This window comes from Pituophis catenifer, unplaced genomic scaffold, assembly GCF_029215685.1.
Source record: "Pituophis catenifer annectens isolate HBS135680 unplaced genomic scaffold, rPitCat1.0.hap2 SCAF_14, whole genome shotgun sequence".
Lineage (NCBI taxonomy): Eukaryota > Metazoa > Chordata > Lepidosauria > Squamata > Colubridae > Pituophis > Pituophis catenifer.
The window spans coordinates 13,223,316-13,247,103 of NW_027256894.1; the positions used below are offsets into that span (position 1 = coordinate 13,223,316).

The 23,788-nt window shown below is 42.9% G+C and overlaps 1 protein-coding gene across 1 annotated transcript in view; it reads left to right on the plus strand.

Moving 5' to 3' along the window:
- The window catches only part of ACAN (aggrecan), a 56,084-nt gene extending 34,937 nt beyond the window's left edge, over window positions 1-21,147 (plus strand). Inside the window, exons 13-18 of the mRNA XM_070953286.1 lie at window positions 1,118-1,231; window positions 8,707-8,865; window positions 13,282-13,364; window positions 14,531-14,675; window positions 16,626-16,808; window positions 21,028-21,147. Coding sequence (XP_070809387.1) covers window positions 1,118-1,231; window positions 8,707-8,865; window positions 13,282-13,364; window positions 14,531-14,675; window positions 16,626-16,808; window positions 21,028-21,092 — 749 coding nt within the window. The 3' untranslated portion in view covers window positions 21,093-21,147. The remainder of the gene's footprint in view (window positions 1-1,117; window positions 1,232-8,706; window positions 8,866-13,281; window positions 13,365-14,530; window positions 14,676-16,625; window positions 16,809-21,027) is intronic.
- The last annotated feature ends 2,641 nt before the right edge of the window (window positions 21,148-23,788 follow it).

Here is a 23,788-nt window from a genome sequence, read left to right on the forward strand (position 1 = left end):
AGAGTAGGGTAGGGTAGGGTAGGGTAGGGTAGGGTAGAGTAGAGTAGAGTAGAGTAGAGTAGAGTAGAGTAAGAGTAGGGTAGGGTAGGGTAGGGTAGGGTAGGGTAGGGTAGGGTAGGGTAGGGTAGAGTAGAGTAGAGTAGAATAGAATAGAATAGAATAGAATAGAATAGAATAGAATAGAATAGAATAGAATAGAATAGAATAGAATAGAATAGAATAGAATAGAATAGAATAGAATAGAATAGAATAGAATAGAATAGAATAGAATTCTTTATTGGCCTTATATGATTGGATATACAAGGAATTTGTCTCTGGTGCATAAGCTCTTATGAGTTTTTTTATTGATTTTTTTATTTTATGAGATGATTGAATTTTCTTTGATCCTTCAATGAACCAAGCATAAGAAAGTGGCCATTCTCCACATTTTTCTTACATTTACTAATTAAGGATATCCCACTCTTCCCATAATTTGGAGTAATTGAATTCCATCTGGGCTTGATTGTCATTCTGGTAGTCACTGAAACATTATGGTAGCCAGGGATTTGCCAAGCTTTTTTTTTTTTCCCTTTTTCTTATGGTTGGGAAATTCTTCCCTTCCATTTCTCACACATTTTCTTCCACTTCGCTGGGTGCAGTTTCACTTAACCCAGGGGTCTACAACCTTAAACACTCAAAGAGCCATTTGGACCCGTTTCCCACAGAAAACACCGGGAACCAAAAATCCCATCCCATGCCTGAGCAGCCACAAAGCTAACATATGTAGTTGAATTAAACGTTCTGTTTTCTTCTGAAACTTTTCTTGCATTTATTCATGGTTGGCCTTCTGGGAGTCGAAAAACTCAATAAATCGCATGCAGGCGGGTGTCGCACATTGGCAGTGGTGATGCATATTTTGAGTGACAGGGAGCTGCAGCAGAGGGGTAAAAGAGCCACATGCGGCTCCAGAGCCACAGGTTGCTGACCTGAGACTTAGCCCCAATCTCCAAATGGGTCTCTACGAATATTTTCGTCCACTGCCTCCTTCTATATTCTGGTTAAATCAAGAAAACCGAATCTCCTGTGGTGGACTTTCTGCCCAGCCAAAGTCCTAATGGCAGCCCTTGATTTCTTCCAGACATTGATGAGTGCCACTCCAACCCCTGTCTGAATGGAGCTACCTGTGTCGATGGCATCCACACTTTCACATGCTTATGCCTTCCCAGCTACGGAGGGAACCGCTGTGACATTGGTATGGCCTGCTACCTTACCCAGCTTCAGCTAACTCTACTAACTGTATATCCCTTCTTTTTTTTTTCTGGGGGGGTTGGGGGGAAAAAAGACAATCTAACACACATATACCCAGTACTATTGTATTGCACCCTTTTCTCATCTCATCACTATTAACTCCTAAAATATCTGTTGCTGTGGGTAGGGGGTGGGGGTAAAAGTTATTTTCTCTTACAGCAGTAGCTCTTAGACTTACATACTGCCCCATATTGCTTAACAGCACTCTTTGGGTGGTTTATAATGTCAGCATATTGCCCCCAATGAGCTGGGTCCTCATTTTACCAACCTCGGAAGGATGGAAGGCTGAATTAACCTTAGACCGGTCAAGATCGAATTCCTGGCTGTGAGCAGAGTTAGCCTGCAATACTGCATTCTAACCACTGCGTCACCAGGGCTCTTATCATGATCTATCATGAGCCATGGTAGCACAGTGGTTAGAATCAGGGATGAAATCCAGCAGGTTCTGACAGGTTCTGGAGAATCGGTAGAGGAAATTTTGAGCAGTCCAGAGAACCGGTAACGGAAATTTTGAGTATTTCGGAGAACCGACAAATACCACCTCTGGCTGGCCCCAGGGTGGGGTGGGAATGGAGATTTTGCAGTATCCTTCCCCTGGAGTCAGGTGGGAATGGAGATTTTGCAGTATCCTTCCCCTGCTATGCCCACCAAGCCACACCATGCCCACCAAGCCATGCCCACAGAACCGGTAGTAAAAAAAAATTGGATTTCACCACTGGTTAGAATGCAGTACTGCAGGCTACTTCTGCAGACTGCCTGCTGCCAGCAATTCAGCAGTTCGATTCTCACTGACTCAAGGCCTTCCATCCTTCCGAGGTTGGTAAAATGAGGATCCAGATTGTTGAGGGCAATATGCTGAGTCTGCAAACAGCTTAGAGAGGACTGTAAAGCACTGTGAAGTGGTATATATGTCTAAGTGTTATTGCTATCTACCATTGACTTCAGTCAAACACATAAAGGCTTGGAAGAGTCTGGCCTGGTTAAGCCACTCATGGGAAACCATCTGGAAATGTTGAAAGTTCTTCTAAGCTCATACAAAGGGAACACCTATAGCTTCTATAGGGAATTTTCCAATCCCTTCACTAGTATAGGCCATAGAGAAGATCTGTATTTTCTTCTGTGTAATGAACGAGCATCTCGTGTTTGCGTGCACTTTCTCTCCAGGGCATAATTGGAATATGTATTAGGTGCCTGGTGGCTCAGCAGACTGATAGCATTGTGATTAACACCAGCTGTCTGCAATTACTGTAAGTTCAAATCTCACCAGGCTCAAGGTTGACTCAGCCTTCCATCCTTTCTAAGGTAGGTAAATTGAGGACCCAGTTTGTGGGGGCAATAAGCTGACTTTGTATAAAATATACAAAAGTATGAAGGCTATTGCTGAGCACATTGTAAGCCGCCCTGAGTCTCCGGAGAAGGGCGGCATATAAATCAAATTTTAAAAAAAAATTGTTATAAAAGAAGATTCTAATCAGGTGGAGGTATACATGTCGCTTCTGTTTGTGTGCCATGGGTCTGTTCTGGCCCAATTCCCCAAACACGACAAACAATCCTGCCACCATGGTATAATATGATTACATTGTCCATAAGTATAAAGTCATTCCTTTATACATACATATTTGCCATCATATATATACATCATCATATATCTATTCTATCCCACCTTTTCTGGACCCAATCGTACCATACTTTCAAACTGTTATAAAATTCGGAATCTTTTTTACCATTGATCAATCCAGTTAATCTATCTGATTCCACACACTCATTAATTTTATATATTATTTTCAAATCTATCGTTAAGTATTGATTTTTCCACTCCTGCGCATACGCTAATCTTGCTGTTGATGTGAATCAACAAGAACCATATATCTGATTTAACATTCAAAGGTTTTGCCCCCAATAGGAAAATCTCAGGTCTTAATTCCAAATTAATCTGTGTAATTTCCAAAATCCATTGCCGTATTCCGCCCCCTGCCTTTTATCCCCAGAGCTAGGGTGGGGCTTCTCTAGCAGCGGTGGCTCTTCCATCCCAAGGATCAGCCCATAGATTTCCACTGCTCTCCTCTCCTCTGCCTTCTGCGCATCCGCACGTCAGGCACTGGACCCAGCTGTTCCTCCTCTTCCTCATCAGCCACCACCAGACCTGGGGACTGTTAACTCTCCATCTGAAGGCTGACAGATGACCCAGGCTCCGCCTCTGTCTCTCTCTCTCTCTGGCAGCTCCATTCCCTCTTCTCCCTCAGAGCTCTCAGGTTGCCTTGATGCTGATCCTGACTCCCATGCCGCCTCCTATTTCATTCAGCTGCTGAAGGAGCCAGTGGCCAACAGGTCACAACAGAGTCTAATTGGGGCGCAGGCATGAGTTTGGGTTTCTATGGCTGTTCTCACAGGCAGGGCTAGGCTGCATGCCATCTGCTTTGAATCATCTGACTGGAATGACTGGGATTTAGGATGAAGGAGGAGTTGGGAGCTTTCCGAGCCTTCGGCCTACCATCTTTCCTATGGGGAAGGAGTGGGAGAATCTGAAAATTGTTCTTTTTTTTTTTCCCACAGCCCTCAACCTCATTCTGCCTACTTCTAAATTTGATCTTTCTTTTGCCAGCTTCTTCTCCCCATAACGGATTCTGTTTTCCAAGTTATCCCGCTGCAGATGGACAGAGTCCCAGACCTGTTCCACAATTCTTTTCATCATCACAAACTAATACACCATTTCTATATTATTGCCAATTAATAAATAACAGGGATGTGTTTGTGAAATCGTGAGGAATGCAGCTTCACTTAGGGCAAATTTTACCAATTTGATGCAGCTAGCCCTCACTTACCAACCACTTCGTCAGGGCGCTTTCGCTGTTAAGAAGAATTCTTACAATTGGCCCTCAAGGTGTAGATATTGCAGCATGTCATGTGATTATGTCACGTGATTATGATTCAGTCACATGATTGCCATTCGTGACCTGCATAGCTGGCTTCCAACAAGCAATAGCATTAGCAATAGCACTTAGACTTATATACCGCTTCACAGTGCTTTCCAGCCCTCTCTAAGCGGTTTACAGAGTCAGCGTATTGTTCCCAACAATCTGGGTCCTCATTTTACCAACCTCGGAAGGATGGAAGGCTGAGTCAACCTTGAGCCGGTCAGGATCAAACTGCTGGCAGTAGGCAGAGATAGCCTGCAATAGCACTTAGCACTTACACTTATATACTACTTCACAGTGCTTTACAGCCTCTCTAAGCAGTTTACAGAGTCAGCATCTTGCCTCCAACAATCTGGGTCCTCATTTTACTGACCTCAGAAGGATGGAAGGCTGAGTCAACCTTGAGCCGGTCAGGATCAAACTGCTGGCAGTAGGCAGAGTTCGCCTGCAATAGCAATAGCACTTAGCACTTAGACTTATATACTGCATCATAGTGTTTTACATAGCAATAACAATAGCAATAGAGTGGTTTACAGAGTCAGCCTATTGCCCACAACAATCTGGGTCTTCATTTTACTGATCTCAGAAAGATGGAAGGCTGAGTCAACTTTGAACCAGTGAGGATCGAGCTCCTGGCTGTGGGCAGAGTTAAGCTGCAATACTGCATTCTAACCACTGTGCCACCAGGGCTAAAATAAAGTCAGTGGGGAAACCAGTTCCAAGTTGCAGTTAAAAAGAGCCTTGGTGGCACAGCAGACTAAAAGCACTGTTAAGTAGAACCAGTTGCCTGCAATTACTGCGAGTTCAAATCTCACCAGGCTCAAGGTTGACTCAGCCTTCCATCCTTTCGAGGTAGGTAAAATGAGGACCCGGTTTGTGGGGACAATGAGCTGACTTTGTATAAAAAAGGGGGGACCGAAAGCCCTACTAAGCAGGTATATACAAAAGTATGAAGGCTATTGCGTAACGCATTGTAAGCCGCCCTGAGTCTCCGGAAAAGGGCAGCATATAAATCGAACCAATAAATAAATAAATGTGACTTAACAAGTGCATTGCGTAGTGACAGAGTTCCCAGTCACAATTGCAGGTGGTAGGTGAGAACTCCTTGCACACTTTGAGCTAGAGGTCCTCCAACTTTAGAACCGATGGCCACAGTTGAAATAAGCCCAACTACAAAATAGCGAGCATATACAACAGGGGTGTCCAATCTTGGCAGCTTTAAGAGCTTGTGGACTTCAAGAATTCCATAGCCAACCACGCAGGCTGGGGAATTCTGGGAGTTGAAGTCCACAGGTCTTAAAGTTGCCAAGGTTGGCCAGTCATGATATATAGGATGTTCCCAAAATGGCTGCATCCATTTTGTGGACAGAGAGCAGTGGTGGGTTTCAAAAAAATTTTTTACTACCGGTTCTGTGGGTGTGGCTTGGTGGGCGTGGCAGGGGAAGGATACTGTAAAATCTCCATTCCCACCCCACTCCAGGGGAAAGATACTGCAAAATCCCCATTTCCTCCCGATCAGTTGGGACTCAGGAGGCAGAGAATAGATGGGGGCAGTCAGAATTTTTACTACCGGTTCTCCGAACTACTCAAAATTTCTGCTACCGGTTCTCCAGAACTGGTCAGAACCTGCTGAAACCCACCTCTGACGGAGAGGCACATTTTCAAACATAGCAATGGGGTGCCACTATCCACTATGTTTGTTTTCTAAGAATGTCTATGTGGCCCAGGACGCCAATAACTGCTGTTAAAAAATAAACCTGATCTTCCCGTTTCTTATTTAATTCAAAGGTTTGTTTAAAAAGTTTAAAGGCCGATAGGCTAGGGAACCTGTCGGAGAACAAGGGAGATGTTTGTTATCACACTGTCATCCCAAAGCTGTCCCCGTTTTAGTGTTGTGTGTGTGTGTGTGTGTGTGTGTGTGTGTGTCTGACACTCTAAGATACCTGATTATTTGCATTACCGTTTTTCGTAAGCAAAGAAAACCTTTTAGCTAAATCTATAGGCGACTCTCCCACAGCCTCAATTACGACTGCCACTTGAAAAATCATATCCTTTGTTAGAGGCAATTTTCCCTGGAAAATATGCATTTTATTCAAGTGCTTCTTCTTTTTGGTACTCTTCGTTCCCTAAGCATCTATTTCCGGATGCATACCTTGATCACAGCTGTACGGAGGAACTTGAAAGTTGTGAGAGAAAAACAGAAAGATAATTGCTCTTCACTTTGTCTTGCAAAATAGAATGGTTTGTATTCAAATGCAAGCCACAACAATGTATGGATGCTTCAGTGCATGCTCGGCTAACAGGTTGTGGAAGCCTCCTTACCAGAGGTGGGTTTCAGCAGGTTCTGAACAGTTCTGGAGAACTGGTAGCAGAAATTTTGAGTAGTTTGGTAGTAACCAGTAGTAAAAATTCTGACTGGCCCTGCCCCCATCTATTCTCTGCCTCCCAATTCCCAGATGATTGGGAGGAAATGGGGATTTTGCAGTATCCTTCCCCTGGAGTGGGGAGGAAATGGAGATTTTACAGTATCCTTCCCCTGGAGTGGGGTGGGAATGGAGATTTTACAGTATCCTTCCCCTGCCATGCCCACACAGCCACGCCCACCAAGCCATGCCACACCCACAGAACCGGTAGTAAAAATTTCTGAAACCCACCACTGCTCCCTACAGAAAAAGGAAATCTGTATTATAGATCGTCCTCATCTTACGAACACAATGGAGCCCAAAATTTCTGTTGCGAAGGGAGACTGTCGTTAAGAGAGTTTTGCCCCATTTTACGACCGTTCTTAACCGTTGTTAAGTGAATCGCTGCAGTTGTTAAATGAGTAACATGGTTGTTAAGTGACTCTGGCTTCCCCGTTGACTTTGCTTGTCAGAAGGTCGTAAAAGGTGATCAGATGACCCCGGGACATTGCAACTGTCATAAATATGAGTCAGCTGCCAAGGGTCTGAATTTCGATCATGGGGATGCTGCAATGGTTATAAGTGTGGGGAAAGGGTCATCAATCACTTTTTTCCGTGCCGCTATAACTTCGAACGGTCACTAAATGAAATGTTGTAAGTTGAGGACTACCTGTAGTCAAGCTTTTATTTGCACCATGGTGCAAATAAAATAAGTTGTGAAATAAGTTGTGAAGAGTCAGAGCCCCCCCCATAAAAACACCTCTGTGTGTGTCAGATGTACTTAAGATGTATATATTAGGTCCTTCATCTGGTCTATTATGAAAGAGTACTTATTTTTAGAAGTAGAAAACGAGGAGAAGAGAAAACACGTACTTATTCTGTTCTACTTGGCATTAATAATGTTATGATTGTGTTCGTTTTTCGTCTCTCCTTAACCAAAGGTTCCTATTCATTTGTCTCCCTCGCAGAAAATATAGGCTCGTCTCTGAGATGCTTGGAGACAAAAATCAAATATACTATTGAGATCTCTCCATTTATGGCTTCAAAACAAAATTAGAAGGTTTATTTATTTATTTATTTATTAAAAGCGACAAGAACGCCATAGAACTCTGTGCAATGCCAAGTGCATAAGTGTGGAATCGTATATTTTAGACAGTAGGCATCATCCAGATCAGTGGTGAAATGTAAAATTTGTTACTACCGGTTCTGTGGGCGTGGCTTGGTGGTGGTGGGGGGGTAATGTGACTGTGTGGGCGTGGCCAACTTTTTTTTTTTTTTTACTTTTAAAACCTTCAGCCGAAGAGGTTGTAAAAAATGCTTTTAAAAGCCTCTGACGATCCCAGCTGAGTTGCCTGATTGTCAGAGGCTTTTTTTTTTCCTTCTAAAAACATTTTTCCTACAACCTCTTCAGCCGAAGAGCTTGTTAAAAAATGCCTTTAAAAGCCTGACATACATATACAGCATAAAACTCTAGGTGCCCTTTGTGTGTGAGATAAATGCATAGGAGGGCACAACAATTAAATTCCACAAGCACATGGAACTGATTTTTAAAATTTCATATTCCCTCTTAAGGAAATAGTATGGGTTAATTTCTCCATAACATGTATCAAGTTATACATGACTAAAGAATATCCTGCAGGACAGGGGTGGGTTCTACTTACCATTACTACCGGTTAGCAAACCTACGCAGAAGTGTTCTGATGATGTTGAGGTTGGTGGGCCGAGCCTTCCGCTGGTTTTACTACTGGTTTTATAGAAACGGTGTGAACCGGGAGCAACCACTGCTGCAGGATTATATTTTTACTAGCTCATAATCTGAATGTTTCCTTAGATAGAAGCTCTATAGTTTAGATGACTGTAAAACACTATTTTTCCCACCATTTTGACGGTTCTAATAAACTCTTCAGTACCCTTTACTTTAAGTGATGACATTCGTTGGCAAGAAATCAATAATTCTTTGTTTTTGGAGAAACAGGTAAGTTTTACACAACTTCTGAGTCAAGTGCCGTCAAATTTGCTACAGAGAGTTTTGGAAGGGGTTAAAAAATGTCACCCTTTGCTTTGATTCTTCTTCATGTGATCTTTGTTGTGTTCGTGTCTAGATCTGGCAGAATGTGAAACAGGCTGGATTAAATTTCAAGGTAACTGCTACAAGCATTTTGAAGAGAAACTCACCTGGATGGAGGCAGAGAAACTATGCCGAAAGCATCAATCCCACCTGAGCAGTATCATCACACCTGAAGAGCAAGAATTTGTGAACAGTAAGTATGGCAACTTGACATGTCTTTAAAAAAAATAAAAATATCCCCAAACCAATGGACTTTTAGGATTACAACACTGATACAGAATATAGTACTGATTCTGAATTTCACTTACAGGAGAAGGGTTGTCTAGATAGGTTGACTTTTTATGGCTCAGCCTTTAAGTGGTATATTTTAATAGACTGCACCAATGCAACTTTATAATATTATCATGAACTATAGTGCACAAAAGCTGTGTAAAATCCAAAGTTGGCAATATTTCAGTGGACAGAGCCACAGGTTAATCTATTAGCCTTCAAAATACCATTAGAATCCCTAGAAATGTCGAATAATTTAGCCCTGATCAAATGGTCCAACTTTATATTCCTTCCTTTTGTGTGCTTCACAATTTTAGCCTTTGTGTTGTGTTCCAGTTGTGTTGCAAGACTTGGTCTTTCAGCATTCTTTGATATTCCAAAACATTTTCAGAAGTTTTATCAAACTACTTTGTGAATCCAATAAAGAGGCATTATCCAGGATTCCTCGTTATAACTGCTGCTTGTTCTTTTCTTGATTTATCTCTTGTATTTCCATTTTAGTAATCTTTTCAGTTGTATTCTATTCCAAATTTTCAAATTCTATTTCAAGTAGAAGTTTAATATTTTATTCATGTTCTAATCCACCCAAAGAATTTCAATAAATAATTGGGTGCATTGTAAATGTGCTAAATGTATCACCATTCCATTGATATTCAGTAATGATTATGGGACAAGCTAGACTAAACTAGACTATAGATTCTTAAACTGTGATTTGTAAATTGTTGGCAGTCTCTGCTACTTTTCTGGAGGGAGGTGTTTGGGATTTTTTTAATCTAAATATTGAATGTCCTTTGAATATCCAAGCAACTTGAAATTATATAAATTAATTATTTTATTTACTATGGAAAATTGAAACATATACAACTTGGGTGAGGGATCATAAATTCATCATTAATAATAAATTTGGGCTTTAGTTTCTTGCATTCGTTTCATCAATTTTTCCCTGGCTTTTTTTCAATCTATTTGAATGTTGCTTATGGAATTCATAATATTTTCGCTTTAGAAATAAAAACTGCAAGGAAATCACTAAAACAGCCAAAATAGTTGGAAGTGTTCATTCTATATTGACCAAGCAGCAAAACATGCATTTCAGGGCTTAATTTTTATTTTATTTTATTTTAAAAAGAATGTCAAAGAAACTTGATAATAAGATGGGAGGCTACGAAATCTCTTATATAAAGGGAATATATAAGCCATAGAATTCCATTTAAAACTTCACAATTAGTAAGTAGATTAGATTTAGAGAAATCAATAACTTCTAAGTCTAACAAGAAACATTTCCAAAATACATGCAATTACAAAAAAGAAAAGAAAATAGCTAGTAGTTTATAATAAACTATGTCAGAAAGATTAAGAATATCTGTATTTGACCTTGCAGTTAATTTTTTTGATAATATGGTCCTGGTTATTAGGTACTTTAGTACACCTTGGGGCCATATGATACTGTATGAGGATACTGGGGTGTTTTTTTTCCTATTTAAAAAAAAACATACAATTTAAAGAAATCTTTCATTTCATGGTAATGAAAAATGGACCATTTTAGAAAACTATTTGATATGGATGTAATGGTGTACTAGAGCTCTGTCAATCATTCACAATGTAATTTGGATTTCAAATGGATTCAAAGACCTGACTTGACCTAATTCAGACTTCTGAAATAATTTGGAACAAGTGCTTTTCCCCAGATGCAAAAGGTCCCCTGAATTGCCGATTAAGATCCAAATCAATTCAGAGGCATCCAGTTTGAAGCTTCAGAACAATTCATATTCCAATTGACTAATTGCGTTTCTCAAGTGATGGTTTGCATGGACCCAGGGGTGGGCTGTTGGGGGTTCGCAGGGGTTCGGGAGAATCTCTAGCTAAGATTCTGTGCAGTTCGGAGAACCCCCAAATCCCACTCCTGGCTGGCTCCTCCCATCCCATCCCGCCCCGCCCAGGAGTCCCCACGCGGCCCATTTTGGATGCAGGTAAGTGCAGGGTGCACGTAGAGGCTTGGGGAGGGCGAAAAATGGGCCTATCAGTAGTTTCCAGCCTCCAGAGGGCCTCTGGAGCCTGGGGAGGCCATTTTCGCCCTCCTGGAGGCTTGAGGAAAGCCTCCAGAGCCAGGGGAGGGCAAAAGCACCCGCCCCACCACACCATGGTGCAGGAGGCTGACCAGGCCATGCCCACCATGGCCACGCCCACCCAGCAACCAGGCAGAGAACCCCTTGCTAAAATTTTTGAAGCCCTTCATGGACCCATGGTTTACAGCTCATAAGAACAGCACCCACCCACCCATCCTGTAAAAGCCAGGATGCATGTAAAATTGAGTCCCTGTTCCCAGTCTGTGGGGCTCATTACTCATCTGTTCAAATTCTTACCAATGCTGAAGTGTAAAATGAAAATCTGGTTTGAACAAACCAAGGTGAATCATGATTGATTTTGTTGGGAGAAAATCAATCTTTTACATGGATCCATGGTAGCATTTTTTAATACTCATAGAAAAAATAAGTACGAAGCTATTTTCAGAAAATGAGTAATGACTGAAGTCAGACACAATTAGTATACCACAGTTTTTATCGCTGGGCAAGTCATTGCTCTTTAGGCCTAAGAAGAGGAGGAAGTCATTATTTTAAGAAAGAAATCTTACGTGGTCTTATTTATCCAAGGAGGCTCAGACTATAACACACAATTATCCCCATTTTTTTTTAAATCTCTCCATAGTCCTTGAGGGAGGCTTTCCTGAGAGGTCAACCAATTTAAGCTTGTGAGCTTCTGAAATGAGTTGGAGTTTATTCTGCAGTCGCTGACAGACAAGAAAAGTACTGTAAGCTCAGATCTGGTTAGAAGAAAAATCAAACCAACCCATGTTTAGACTAGAAGAAAGGAAAAGGCCAACTGCTTCTTTAGGGCTGCCAACAAAACTCCATGGATGTCTCCAGGAAGGAAATGATCTGAGCTTGAAGAAGTTTCTGGCCTCTTCCAAAATTATTCCACCTTGCTTGTTGTTTTGAAAAAATAAATACCGTATTTTTCGGAGTATAAGACACACCTTAGTTTTTGGGGAGGAAAATAAGAAAAAAAGCTGATTGGCGGGTGGATCAGCCTCCTGGAATACCCCCAATCAGCTGTTTCCAGAGGTGAATTTTAGCAACAGGTTCGTTAGTTGTGAGCTCTGTGTCTTGCTTTTTTTTCAGCCTCTGAAACTTCTGAAAACTTTTTTTTCTGCCTCTGAAAGCCTCCAAAACAGAGCTTCAGGGAAAAGAGCCTCTGAAGCTCTGTTTCTGAGGCTTTTTTTCTGAAGCTCTGTTTCTGAGGCTTTTTTTTTTTTTTTTTTTTTTTTTGAAGCTCTGTTTCTGAGGCTTTTTTTCTGAAGCTTCGTTTCTGAGACTTTTTTCAGCCTCTCAAAACCTCCTTTTCAGAGGCTGGGCAGGGCTACATTCGGAGTATAAGACACACACAGATTTTCACTCTCTTTTTTGGTGGGGGAAAGGTGCGTCTTATACTCCAAAAAAATATGAAAGTAGAATCCAATTGCATATCATGTTAATTAACATTCAGCTTGACTCTTCTTCCCACCAAAAAAGATTGTGTCTCACTATAAAGGTTTATGGAGATTCTCAGTCATCCAGGTCATGGTTGTCCCAAAGGTGCTTTTTCAAGAGGCAACTGGACTTTTTGGTTTTTCTTTGAAGGCGTTTCGCTTCTCATCCAAGAAGCCAGAGCTGAAGAAGCTTCTTGGATGAGAAGAGAAACACCTTCAAAGAAAAACCAGAAAGTCCAATTGCCTCTTGAAAAAGCACCTTTGAGACAATAATAAAGATTGTGATACTTGTGTATCAATAATAATGCCATTCCCATTGCTGCTGATAGAAACAGGTTATCATTAATTACTTTCCAATGGCATGGAAGAATTTTTAAAGGTACGTGAAAACTGAATCAATCCAGTCCTCTATGCAGTATTTTCTAAAACTAAACCAGAATAAATACCTCATTATTACTTACTGAATGAATGAAAGAAACTGTTCCTCATTTAATGTGATTGTTACTTAAGCTAGAGCTGTGCAGTCCTTTAGATTCAAAAGCAAGCATCTCTTGGTAACTCCTTAAACCTTGCATGTCTCTTCCAGGGATCCTTATGCAACTCAAGAGGCAGATGTGCAGTACTGGGAACAGATGCAGCTGCTTTAAAGAACTGTAGGCAATTTGGGTGTTCCAAAGCACCTTTTTGCATTGAATTCCAAGTGCTCCTTAGTTTAGTTTGAATCTTGCTCCTAGGCTCAAAATCCAGAGACTCATCCTCTGCCTTCAAATAAACCAGCATTCATTGTTAATTTCTCTTTCTCTGTGTGTTATCTAGGCAATGCACAGAACTACCAGTGGGTTGGGTTAAGTGACCGAGCTGTAGAAGATGACTTTCGCTGGTCTGATGGACATTCTCTTGTAAGTTAGACTCTGGAAGATATCAAATATAGAGATATTTCTGGACTGTTGGGAAATCAATGCTTCAGAAATCCAAGAATCTAACAGGACATCTATTTGGGGAGTGCCAGTTTGAGAAAAGACTACATGGACAGGAGGAAATATGGGAAACAGTATGTTTGTAGCATGGATACAAATCACCCTTCTTACTCTAGAAGTATATTAATTACCCAAGTCCCCAGATCTTCCTAGAGTAACGCAAAGTCTTAGAGACAGCTTCCAGAATCCACCAAATTATGTTTAATGTTACAGTAGGGGAATGATTAAATATGCAGGGAGTAATGTTACTTGTAGTAGGGACAGGATGGCTCAGTGGCTAAGATGCTGAGCTTGTCAATCAAAAGGTCGGCAGTTCAGCGGTTCGAATCCCTAGTGCCGCGTAACAGGGTGAGCTCCTGTTACTTGTCCCAGCTTCTGCCAACCTAGTAGTTTGAAAGCAGGTAAAAAATGCAAGTAGAAAAATAGGGACCACCTTTGGTGGGAAGGTAACAGCGTTCCGTGCGCCTTTGGCATTGAGTCATGCCGGCCACATGACCACGGAGACATCTTTGGACAGCGCTGGCTCTTCGGCTTTGAGACGGAGATGAGCACCACCCTCTAGAGTCGGAAACGACTAGCACATATGTGCAAGGGGAATCTTTACCTTTGATGTTACTCATGGTATCATTCCATTTTTACTAATATTGAGAGGGCGACCAAATTAAATCAGTATTGATCTTGGCTCCCTCTTTAATCTTAGAAATGCCCCATTTAGAATGTAACCCTCAGAAAGCCCAGATAGTCCATTGTCCAAAAAGTGGTTCGGCATCTCAAAGCAGGATGGATCAGGCATCTTCCTTAATTAAAATGTCTTCCTTCCTCAAAGGTGCTTGTGATCCATAATGGAAAATGCGAGTTTGATGCAAAAACTACACCCCTACCTAGCAAGCAGGTTATGACCCTCAAATTCCAGCATTATAGAGCAAAACCAACTTTATGGGAAAGCGGCAACTGCTTCTAACTTTTTTTTAAAAAATGGAGAACTGTGAAAGTTCTAATCATGACTTTGTCTCTTTCTTCCCCCCCACCTTCCCCCCACTTCATCTGGCTCTCTGTTTGACTCCGGATCTTTTTCTCTCTTTCCTTAGCAATATGAGAACTGGCGACCTAACCAGCCGGATAACTTTTTTGCCAAAGATGAAGACTGTGTGGTCATGATCTGGCATGAGAAGGGTGAATGGAATGATGTGCCATGTAATTACCACCTGCCGTTCACTTGCAAGAAAGGAACAGGTGAGGCTCAACGTCCGGTGCAGAAGGGCTCACACAGCCCAATCAAGCAGTCCAGGGGTGGGTTCTACTTACCTTTACTACCACCTCTCTCGCGCGTGCACACTTCTGCACATGCGCAGAAGCTTCTGCGTATGTGCAGACAGAGGTGAAATGCTCCCGGTTCAGACTGGATCGCCCGATCCAGTAGCGATGGAGGCGGGTGGTTCAGAGAACCGGTAGCAAAAATCCCTGCCCCCCCCCCATGCCCAGCTGAGCCGCACAATCATCAGAGGCTTTTTTTAATTTTATTTTTAAAAGCATTTTTTTCTACAACCTCTTCGGCTGAAAAAAAATGCTTTTAAAAGTAAAAAAAAAAAAAGAGCCTCTGACGATCAGGCAACTCAGCTTGGATCGTCAGAGGCATTTAAAAGGAAAAAAGCCTCTGACGATCAGGCAACTCAGCTGGGATCCTCAGAGCCTTTTGAAAGCATTGTTTTACAACCTCTCCGCCGAAGAGGTTGTAGAAAAAATGGTTTTAAAAGTAAAAAATAAAATAAAATTGGCCACGCCCACCCAGTCACATTACCCCACTACCACCAAGCCATGCCCACAGAACTGGTAGTAACAAATTGTAGATTTCACCACTGTGCGCAGATCATCAATTATGACAACCGGGTGGGTGGGCGGAGCCTCCCGCCAATTTTACTACCGGTTTTATAGAACTGGGGAGAACCGGGAGTAACCCACCACTGAAGCAGTCCAAGATTATGACTGCAAAAGGCTTGCATCTCAGCAGTCAAGATCCTGAGGACAAGTAGGAAGCCACTGTCAGGACTGAGCAATGATTAAGGGCGCTAAGCAGTGAGGCAAGAGTCGAGGAAAGACATGGCAGATCCAAGGACAAGCTGTCCCCGCAGCTGAAAAATGAAATATTGAAAGCTACTGGCCCTGTTCCAAGTGCAACACATGCTAATCATAACCAGTTGTAGAAAACAGGCCTCTTGGAAGCCATAATTCACTCTAAGGATATTGCTTACAAGTGCTACATTTATGAGGCTCTTCCGGGTAATTTAACATGTCTTCGTTTGAACTTCTCCAGGGTACATGCATTGTTCAGGTACATATTTAAGCCTGCTTACTGCCTTTTGTGTGACCTTTGTTCTTCTTTCTGGGATGACAGTTTGAGAAGATCATAATCCATGTCTCCTGGAGTTAATAAAGAAAGGCCATAGCACTTCTCCCAAGCTGTAGTTTCTGGCCCAATGTTTAAAATCAGCACCACATAACTGGGTCTGGTCTTTACTAAAATGTCCTACAATGCTTCCATACCACATTGGACTATGACACTATAGGAAATTTAAGCATAACCACTTGCTGCAGTGCTACTAGTCCTCAGGCAGTTGTTTCCCCAAGTCTGTCTCAAGCCACTCCTTCACATACCGGTATTATTTGTATTATAGCAATAGCAATATTATTTGTAATACAAGTAATACAAATGTCATTTGTAATATAGCAATAGCACTTAGACTTATATACCGCTTCACAGTGCTTTACAGCCCTCTCTAAGCAGTTTACAGAGTCAGTTTATTGCCCCCAACAAATCTGGGTCCTCATTTTACCCACCTCTCAGAGGGAATAAAAGAGGAGCAAAAGGGGAGGGGAGTTTGCAGGAGACAATTAGTTCACTTAATTGGTTCGTGACTCTCTGAGACTCCTTGCCAAGTTTTGAAGATATCAGCCTGGCAGCTCTCCAAGCCAGATAAGGTCCGTGACTGTAAATTCTCCCTTGAAAAGACTTTGCTGAAGGTGAATGAGAGGAATTCACTGTTTGTTTAATAAAAGGGGTTTTGTCGGGACCAGGATTCTGCTTCGTGCTTTTTGGGGAAGCCTAGCTCAGAACAGGAGCATCCTGTTGGCCGAGTGCTGCTTTGAGCAGAAAAGAATTTGAAAAATGTCCTTCTCTTCCCCCAGTTGCCTGTGGAGACCCTCCCGCAGTTGAGAATGCCAGGCACTTTGGCAAGAAGAAAGACCGCTATGAGATCAACGCTATGGTGCGCTACCAGTGCAATCAAGATTACATACAGCGCCATGTGCCCATCATCCGATGCCAATCAAGTGGGCAGTGGGAAGAGCCTCGGATAGCCTGTATAGACCGTACGTAAGGTTTTCTGATGAACTTTCGGCATTTGTACCCTTTCCCCTATAACCAATAGGGGGAGGGTAGAGCAGCCCAAATAGAGAGTGCTACAGGTGGCCTAGAGGTGGACCTCTCGCCTCACAATCAGGAGGCTGTGAGTTCAATCCTACGTAGAGGCAGATATTTCACTCTCTGGGCACACTGTTGAACAAAACTCCGCATTGGTGACAGGAAGGGCATCCGGCCAGTAAACACTCTGCTAGTTCCATTAAGTTGCCCAGACTCCACCCCGCAAGGGATTATGAGGTCTTTAAAAGATGATGATGATGATGATGATGATGATGATAGCAGCCCAAATGGAAATTTACAATAATATTTATTCAACCGGATTATTTATATATATATATATATATATATATATATATATATATATATATATATATATATATATATATATATATATATATATATATATACATGATGTTATATTGATTAATGTAATTGTCTGAGTATGTCTTACCTTGGTTTATAAACCAAGCTGGCTAGTTCTGACTAAGCTTAGCTAGCATGCAACTATCTATATTAAATATTTCTGTATTCAAAAAAAGGGGGGAGGGGTAACATTTGGCTATTATTTGCCTGGGGGTGACTCAGCAAAGTAGACAACTCGGGAGAAAATCAAGCAGAAGGAGAGATATTGCCTTTCCTCCTGATAGAATTAGAGCTGCAACGAATTCCCTTGCTTCTCTCTACCCTGTTCACACTATTTGTCTGAACCACCTACTCGTTTGAAATGTTCTTTTAATTAGGAGGGAAATCCCTGAAAGACTTTCCACAAATGAGATTTAAACCTGTTTTCAATTAAGACAATGCCTGTGCTGCTACAGAGACGTCCCTTGCGTACCACGTTACGGTCCTAGCGTTTCTTTTCCTTGTTAGCAAGCGATCGGATGATTCATTCTAACATGCAGGCTGCTCCACCGAATCTTTCGCTACATGGGGAAATGCTCTTGACGGTAGCTTTAACATGACAGAGATTAGGGATTCAAACATGTAGGAAAGTTGGACTGCAGGGGCTGGCTGGTAAACGGAGCCCGGAGTCCTTTAATTAACTAAAGGATTGCCAATAGTTGGCAAGGTCTTCTTGGACAACATATGGTCCTCAGCAACTTTCTATAAATCTTGGGTTTCTCAGAATTGTACAAGAACAGAGAGCAAGTAGAGGAACTCGCAAAGACAGGATGAGTATAAATTAAAGAGGGGTAAAAAGTAATGGCCTCCAAGGGGTTTGGAATTCAACCTTTCAGCCCAGCCAACTGGTCAGTGGTAGAAGAAGATGAAGCTCTCTAGTCTCCTTCCTTATTCTCAACGTTTCCTGGAACGGTCATGTAAGCACATATTGTGCATCGCATGACCATCCCAAAAAAACATCCGAAAAGATGGATGTAGTAGGGAATAAGACTCCGAACTGAAGCAGAAATCGGTTTGCTAACGCATGCAATACGGCATTTGGGAGAAGAACAAAGACAGGGGGTTCCTACCCCACAAGATAAAAGCCCTGATCTTTTGATGCACGGATTTGTTTTGGACAAGCCAAAGAGGAAAAATGGTCCTAAGCTGCAAGACGTGGTCGTTTTCCTCCTCAATTCGTGCAGTTTTTTTTTCCTTTCTTCAAATGTTGCACACGGAGGGGTCAAGATAAGATTGCTGTTCAATGTGTGTGTGACAGTGCATAAGAGCTGAAGGTGGCGCGGTGCAGGCTACTTCAGCTGACTGCTAGCTGCAGTTCAGAAGATCGAATCTCACCAGCTCAAGGTTGACTAAGCCTTCCATCCTTCCGAGGTGGGTCAAATGAGGACCCAGATTGTTGGGGCCCAAAATGCTGACTCTGTAAACTGCTTAGAGGGCTGTAAAGCACTGTGAAATGCTATGTAAGTCTAAGTGCTATTGCTCTTAGCTATTGCTTATTTGTTCACTATGACTATCATTAAGTGTTGTACCTTATGATTCTTGACAAATGTATCTTTTCTTTTATGTACACTGAGAATGTATGCACCAAAGACAAATTCCTTGTGTGTCCAATCACACTTGGCCAATAAAGAATTCTATTCTATTCTATTCTATTCTATTCTATTCTATTCTATTCTGTTCTGTTCTGTTCTGTTCTGTTCTGTTCTGTTCTGTTCTATTCTATTCCATTCCATTCCATTCCATTCCATTCCCTCCCCTCCCCTCCCCTCCCCTCCCCTCCCCTCCCCCCCTCCCCTCCTCCCTCCCTTCCTTCCTTCCTTCCTTCCTTCTTTGTTGGTACAATGGTTAGATTGCATTATTGCAGGCTCTGCCCATAGCCAGCAGTTCAATCCTGATTGGTTTAAGGTTGACTCAGCCTTCCATCCTTCCAAGGTGGCGAAAATGAGGATCCAGATTGTTGGGGGCAAGAGGCTGACTCTGTAAACCTCTTAGAGAGGGCTGTAAAAGCACTATGTGTGTATGTATGAAGCGGTATATAAGTCTAAGTCTATTGCTAGTGCTATATGCACCCTTGAAATACTGTTCACTCCTGATCATATGCCTGGAAAAGTCCCTGCAGTATTCTGGGCAAGATTTTGGGGAGTGCTTTGCTATTGCCTCTTCCTTCCTGGAGCTGAGAGAGAGAGGGACTGGCCTATGGTCACCCAGCTAATTTTGGGTCTAAAGCAAGAGTAGAATTCACGATCTCTACCTGATGGCTCAACCTCTACAACAAACTGACTTTCTGTTTGAACGGTATTCTAACTCAGCTGGAGAATTTGAGCTATACCGCAGAACTGCCCAACCTGTGTGGATCTGTATAGTTCATCTGAACTGGCTCTTTTACTAGAAATGGTAGCATAACCTTCTTCATAGAACATAGAATGATAGGGCTGCAGGGGATCTTGGAGGTCTTCTAGCCCACCCCTCTCCTCAAGATAGATCTTATACCATCCCGGTTAAATGGTTCTCCAGTCTACTTTTGAAAACCTCCAGTGATGGAGCACCCAGAACTCCAGGAGACAAGCTATTCCATTGATTGATTGTTCTCCCTGTCAGAAAGTTCCTCCTTACTTCTAGATTGGATCTCTCTTTAACAGGATTCCACCCATTACTTCTTATCCTGCTCTTTAGTACTGAAGGGAGTACTCTTTAGTACTCCCTTCTTCTCAAGTCCTCAAAGACAGTTATCATGTCCCCCTAATCCTTCTTTTTGATAGGCTAAGCATACCTTGTGGGTTATGGTTAAGGGGACACGGTGGCTCAGTGGCTAAGACACTGAGCTTGTCGATCGAAAGGTCGGCAGTTCAGCGGTTCGAATCCCTAGTGGCGTGTAACGGGGTGAGCTCCTGTTACTTGTCCCAGCTTCTGTCAACCTAGCAGTTCGAAAGCACGTCAAAAATGCAAGTAGAAAAATAGGGACCACCTTTGGTGGGAAGGGAACAGCGTTCTGTGCGCCTTTGGCATGTAGTTATGCTGGCCACATAACCACAGAGACGTCTTCGGACAGCGCTGGCTCTTCACCTTTGAAACGGAGATGAGTACTGCCCCCTAGAATCGGGAACGACTAGCACATATGTGCAAGGGGAACCTTTACCTTTACCTTATGGGTTAGATTTCAAGGCTCCAAGAAAGTCTTGGACCATTTTCTATCCTCATCATAAAAATGGAGAGGGAGGAAGCTCCCGTTTCATTTTAAGCCACACGGTCAAAAGATTAAACTTTCCTAACTCTTTACGCTAACAAGGCTTTCATTTACAACACAACTCCCGCTCTCCATCTGGGTCCCTTTCAAACAGCTCTCTTGCTCATCCGCGGGACAGGAACCCAATTTTTTCTGGCAGGGCCTGAAGTCTGTTTGTGGGAAGGAGGAACGGAGGGACAGGGAGGAAGGCAGGACAGGACCTCCCCGCCCCCCTCAATGCATCAAGAAATCCCCACCCAACTAATACATCAACTCCTGGGGGTCCAAAAGTAAGGGGGGAAAAGCACAATTGTGCAAGAGGGAGAAATCTGGCACCGTCGTGGCACTCACCACGGGCAGCCAGAGAAACAACACGCTGCAGCCTCTGCGGTGTTTTTCCACAGGGAGAGGGAGAGAGAGAGAGAGAGACAGCCAGCAGTAGGGAAAAACTCATTCAATTCAACCCAGGGACAAGCCAGGCCTCTGTGTAGCCACCATTCCTGAGTAACAAGGTCTCCTTTCTTCCCTCTCTCCTCCCACAGCCTCCACCTATAAACGCAGACTACACAAGAGGAGCTCATGGGCCAATGGCAAGATGACGGCATGATCCACCCTTTCAAGAGAAGCAATCGGGGAGCAGAGACAGACAGACTGGCCGAGAGAAAGAGAGAGAGAGAGAATTTTATGGAACAGTTATATTAACAAAATTGATATATTTTTCATTGTTGTTGCTTTTAAGGGGGGGGGAAGTCTCATTATATAAAGAACAATGTGTGTATATATAAAGAAAAAGAACAAAAAAAAAAGAAGGGAGAGAGAGGGGAGGGAAACCCTTTGCAAACTAGGAAGCAAACACAATTCCAGCATTTTTAAAAAATAATAATAATGATTGTTAGAGCCAACTATCTTTGTGCCTTTGTGGGGAAAGGGACAGGGAGGGTTACAGAGGGTTAAGTTAAATAATAGATTATCTGGAGGAGGAGGAGGAGGAGGAGGAGGAGGAGGAGGAGGAGGAGGAGGAGGAGGATAGGGAGAAATCCTGATTTTTATCTCACAAGAAGTGTGACTTTTAAAACTGCAGAGTGGACAAGTACTTTTTTAAAAGCCCCCTTTCCAATCCATCCACCTGAGCCGAGGTGGCACAGTGGTTAGAGTGCAGGACTGCAGGCGACTTCAGCTGACTGCTAGCTGCAGTTCGGCAGTTCAAATCTCACCAGGCTCAAGATTGACTCAGCCTTCCTTCCGAGATGGGTAAAATGAGGACCCAGATTGTTGTGGGGGGGGGGGGGCAATCGGCTGACTCTGTAAAACTGCTTAGAGAGGGCTGTAAAGCACGGTAAAGCGGTATACAAGTCCAAGTGCTATTGCTATTGCTATCTTTCCACGTTGCAGGAAATATCACCGGATTGAGTGGGAATTACAGAGAGGAAGCGAACAGAAGCGGGGAAAAGTATTGTTAAGGGAGGTGGGGGAAAGGGGTCAGGAAAGCTCTTTTTTCAGCTCTCCCGAATACATCATCATCATCATGGGGGCCAATGGCGATTGCTTGTTTTGGATATGTTCAGTTCATTCCTTTAAATAAATGCAAAATGTCAAATCACGTGTGGAAGTTGAAATTAGCCAGAGCATCAGAACTGCTCAAATGCAAACAGGTAAGAGGGGGCAGAACAAAACTCCCCACCAACCTGCCTTTTTTTTCAGTTCCAGACCTTTGTGGTCAGATTCCGGAGGTCCTAGCTGAACCTGCATCTCTTCTGACTCGTTTCCCATTTTTATTCTGCGGGAACGGGCTTGGAAGCAGGCCGGGCCGCATACTAACGCAACTTCCTATGCCTATGTTTCTTCTTGCTTCAGTTTTCTTCCCCGGGGACACCTGGCAGGCAACAGCGGCTCCCATCCTGAGATGGCGTATTCTCTCTCACAGGGAACGGTGCAGGGCGCTTGAGATTCCCTGCACCTATTTATATATATTTTTTAATAAAAAAAAATGCATATATATGTTATATGAATTGAAAGCAGAGAGGAAAACCGAGAGGCGTCATTTTTACAGTAACTTAACATGGACTTGTCCAACGTCTCGGAGATGCTGGTAGGAGTTCAGCTTTGGGTATGTGCTCTGTATACAGTGGGGAAGGGGGAAATGTCTGGAGATGGGGTGGGGTGGGGTGGAGAGAGTGGGTCCGGTGAACAGAACCAGGAAGAGCCTTTTATATTGCAAAAGAAAAAGAAAAAAGAAAAAAAAGCTATCCAGGATAAGAAGCCCCAGAATTTTATTTTATTTTATTTTAAAGTCCTGTGTGCACAAAAAAAAAAAAAAAAGGCAACTCGGGAACGAAAAAAAGAGCCAAGCCTATTGCTGTCAGTGCTATGGTGAATCCTTGTACAAATAAAAGTTGTTGAAATTTAACCTGGCTGAGGTGCTATTTGCATGCTCTGGAGGATGAGGGAGGTGCACCTGGATGCGTGAATGTATTTGATTATCGGAGTACATCAGTGGTGGGATTCAAATAATTTAACAACCGGTTCTCTGCCCTAATGACCAGCTGGGTAAGCATGGCTCGGTGGTCATGTGACCGTGTGGGCGTAGCCAACTCAACGTCACTCATGTCGATGGGCACTTTGCCTTAGCTGTTACAATGTAATAAGGGTTAACCGGAGAGGCAGTTTCTGTAAGCAGGGCAATAAAGATTAGGCTAGAAACAACACCAGAATGTTTCCTTCCTGCCTTCCTTACAGGATTAGCCCTGTAAAGCAGAAAAAAAACAAAATAAGATTTCTTCCAGCAACTGGTTCTCCAAACTGCTTAGAAAATTAACAACCGGTTCTCCCGAACAGGTGCGAACTGGCTGAATTCCACCACTGGGATACATGTACCGCTTGTGGGTGAATGGTGTGGTGGCCTAGAGGTGGCAGTCTCACCTCACAATCAGGAGGCTGCAAATTCAATCCTAGGTAGAGGCAGATATTTCTCTCTCTGGGCACGATGAGAATATATCTGCTGAACAAAACTCCACATTGGCAACAGGAAGGGCATCCGCCATTAAAACACCCTGCTAGCTCCATTCAGTTGCCCAGACTCTACCCTGCAAGGGATTACGGGGTCTTTAAAAATGATGATGCACCACTTGTGGGTATTGTAGAGCAGATCAAATGCCCTGCTTGGTCACATCCAAAAGAGAGGACATAGCTCATAGAAGACCCCATAGCTCAGAAGATTCACATGGAGGTGTGGAGATGAGAGGCCCTTCAAAAGATACACCTAACACCAGTCCTAATGAGTTGACATTGCTCGCTGAAGCAGCC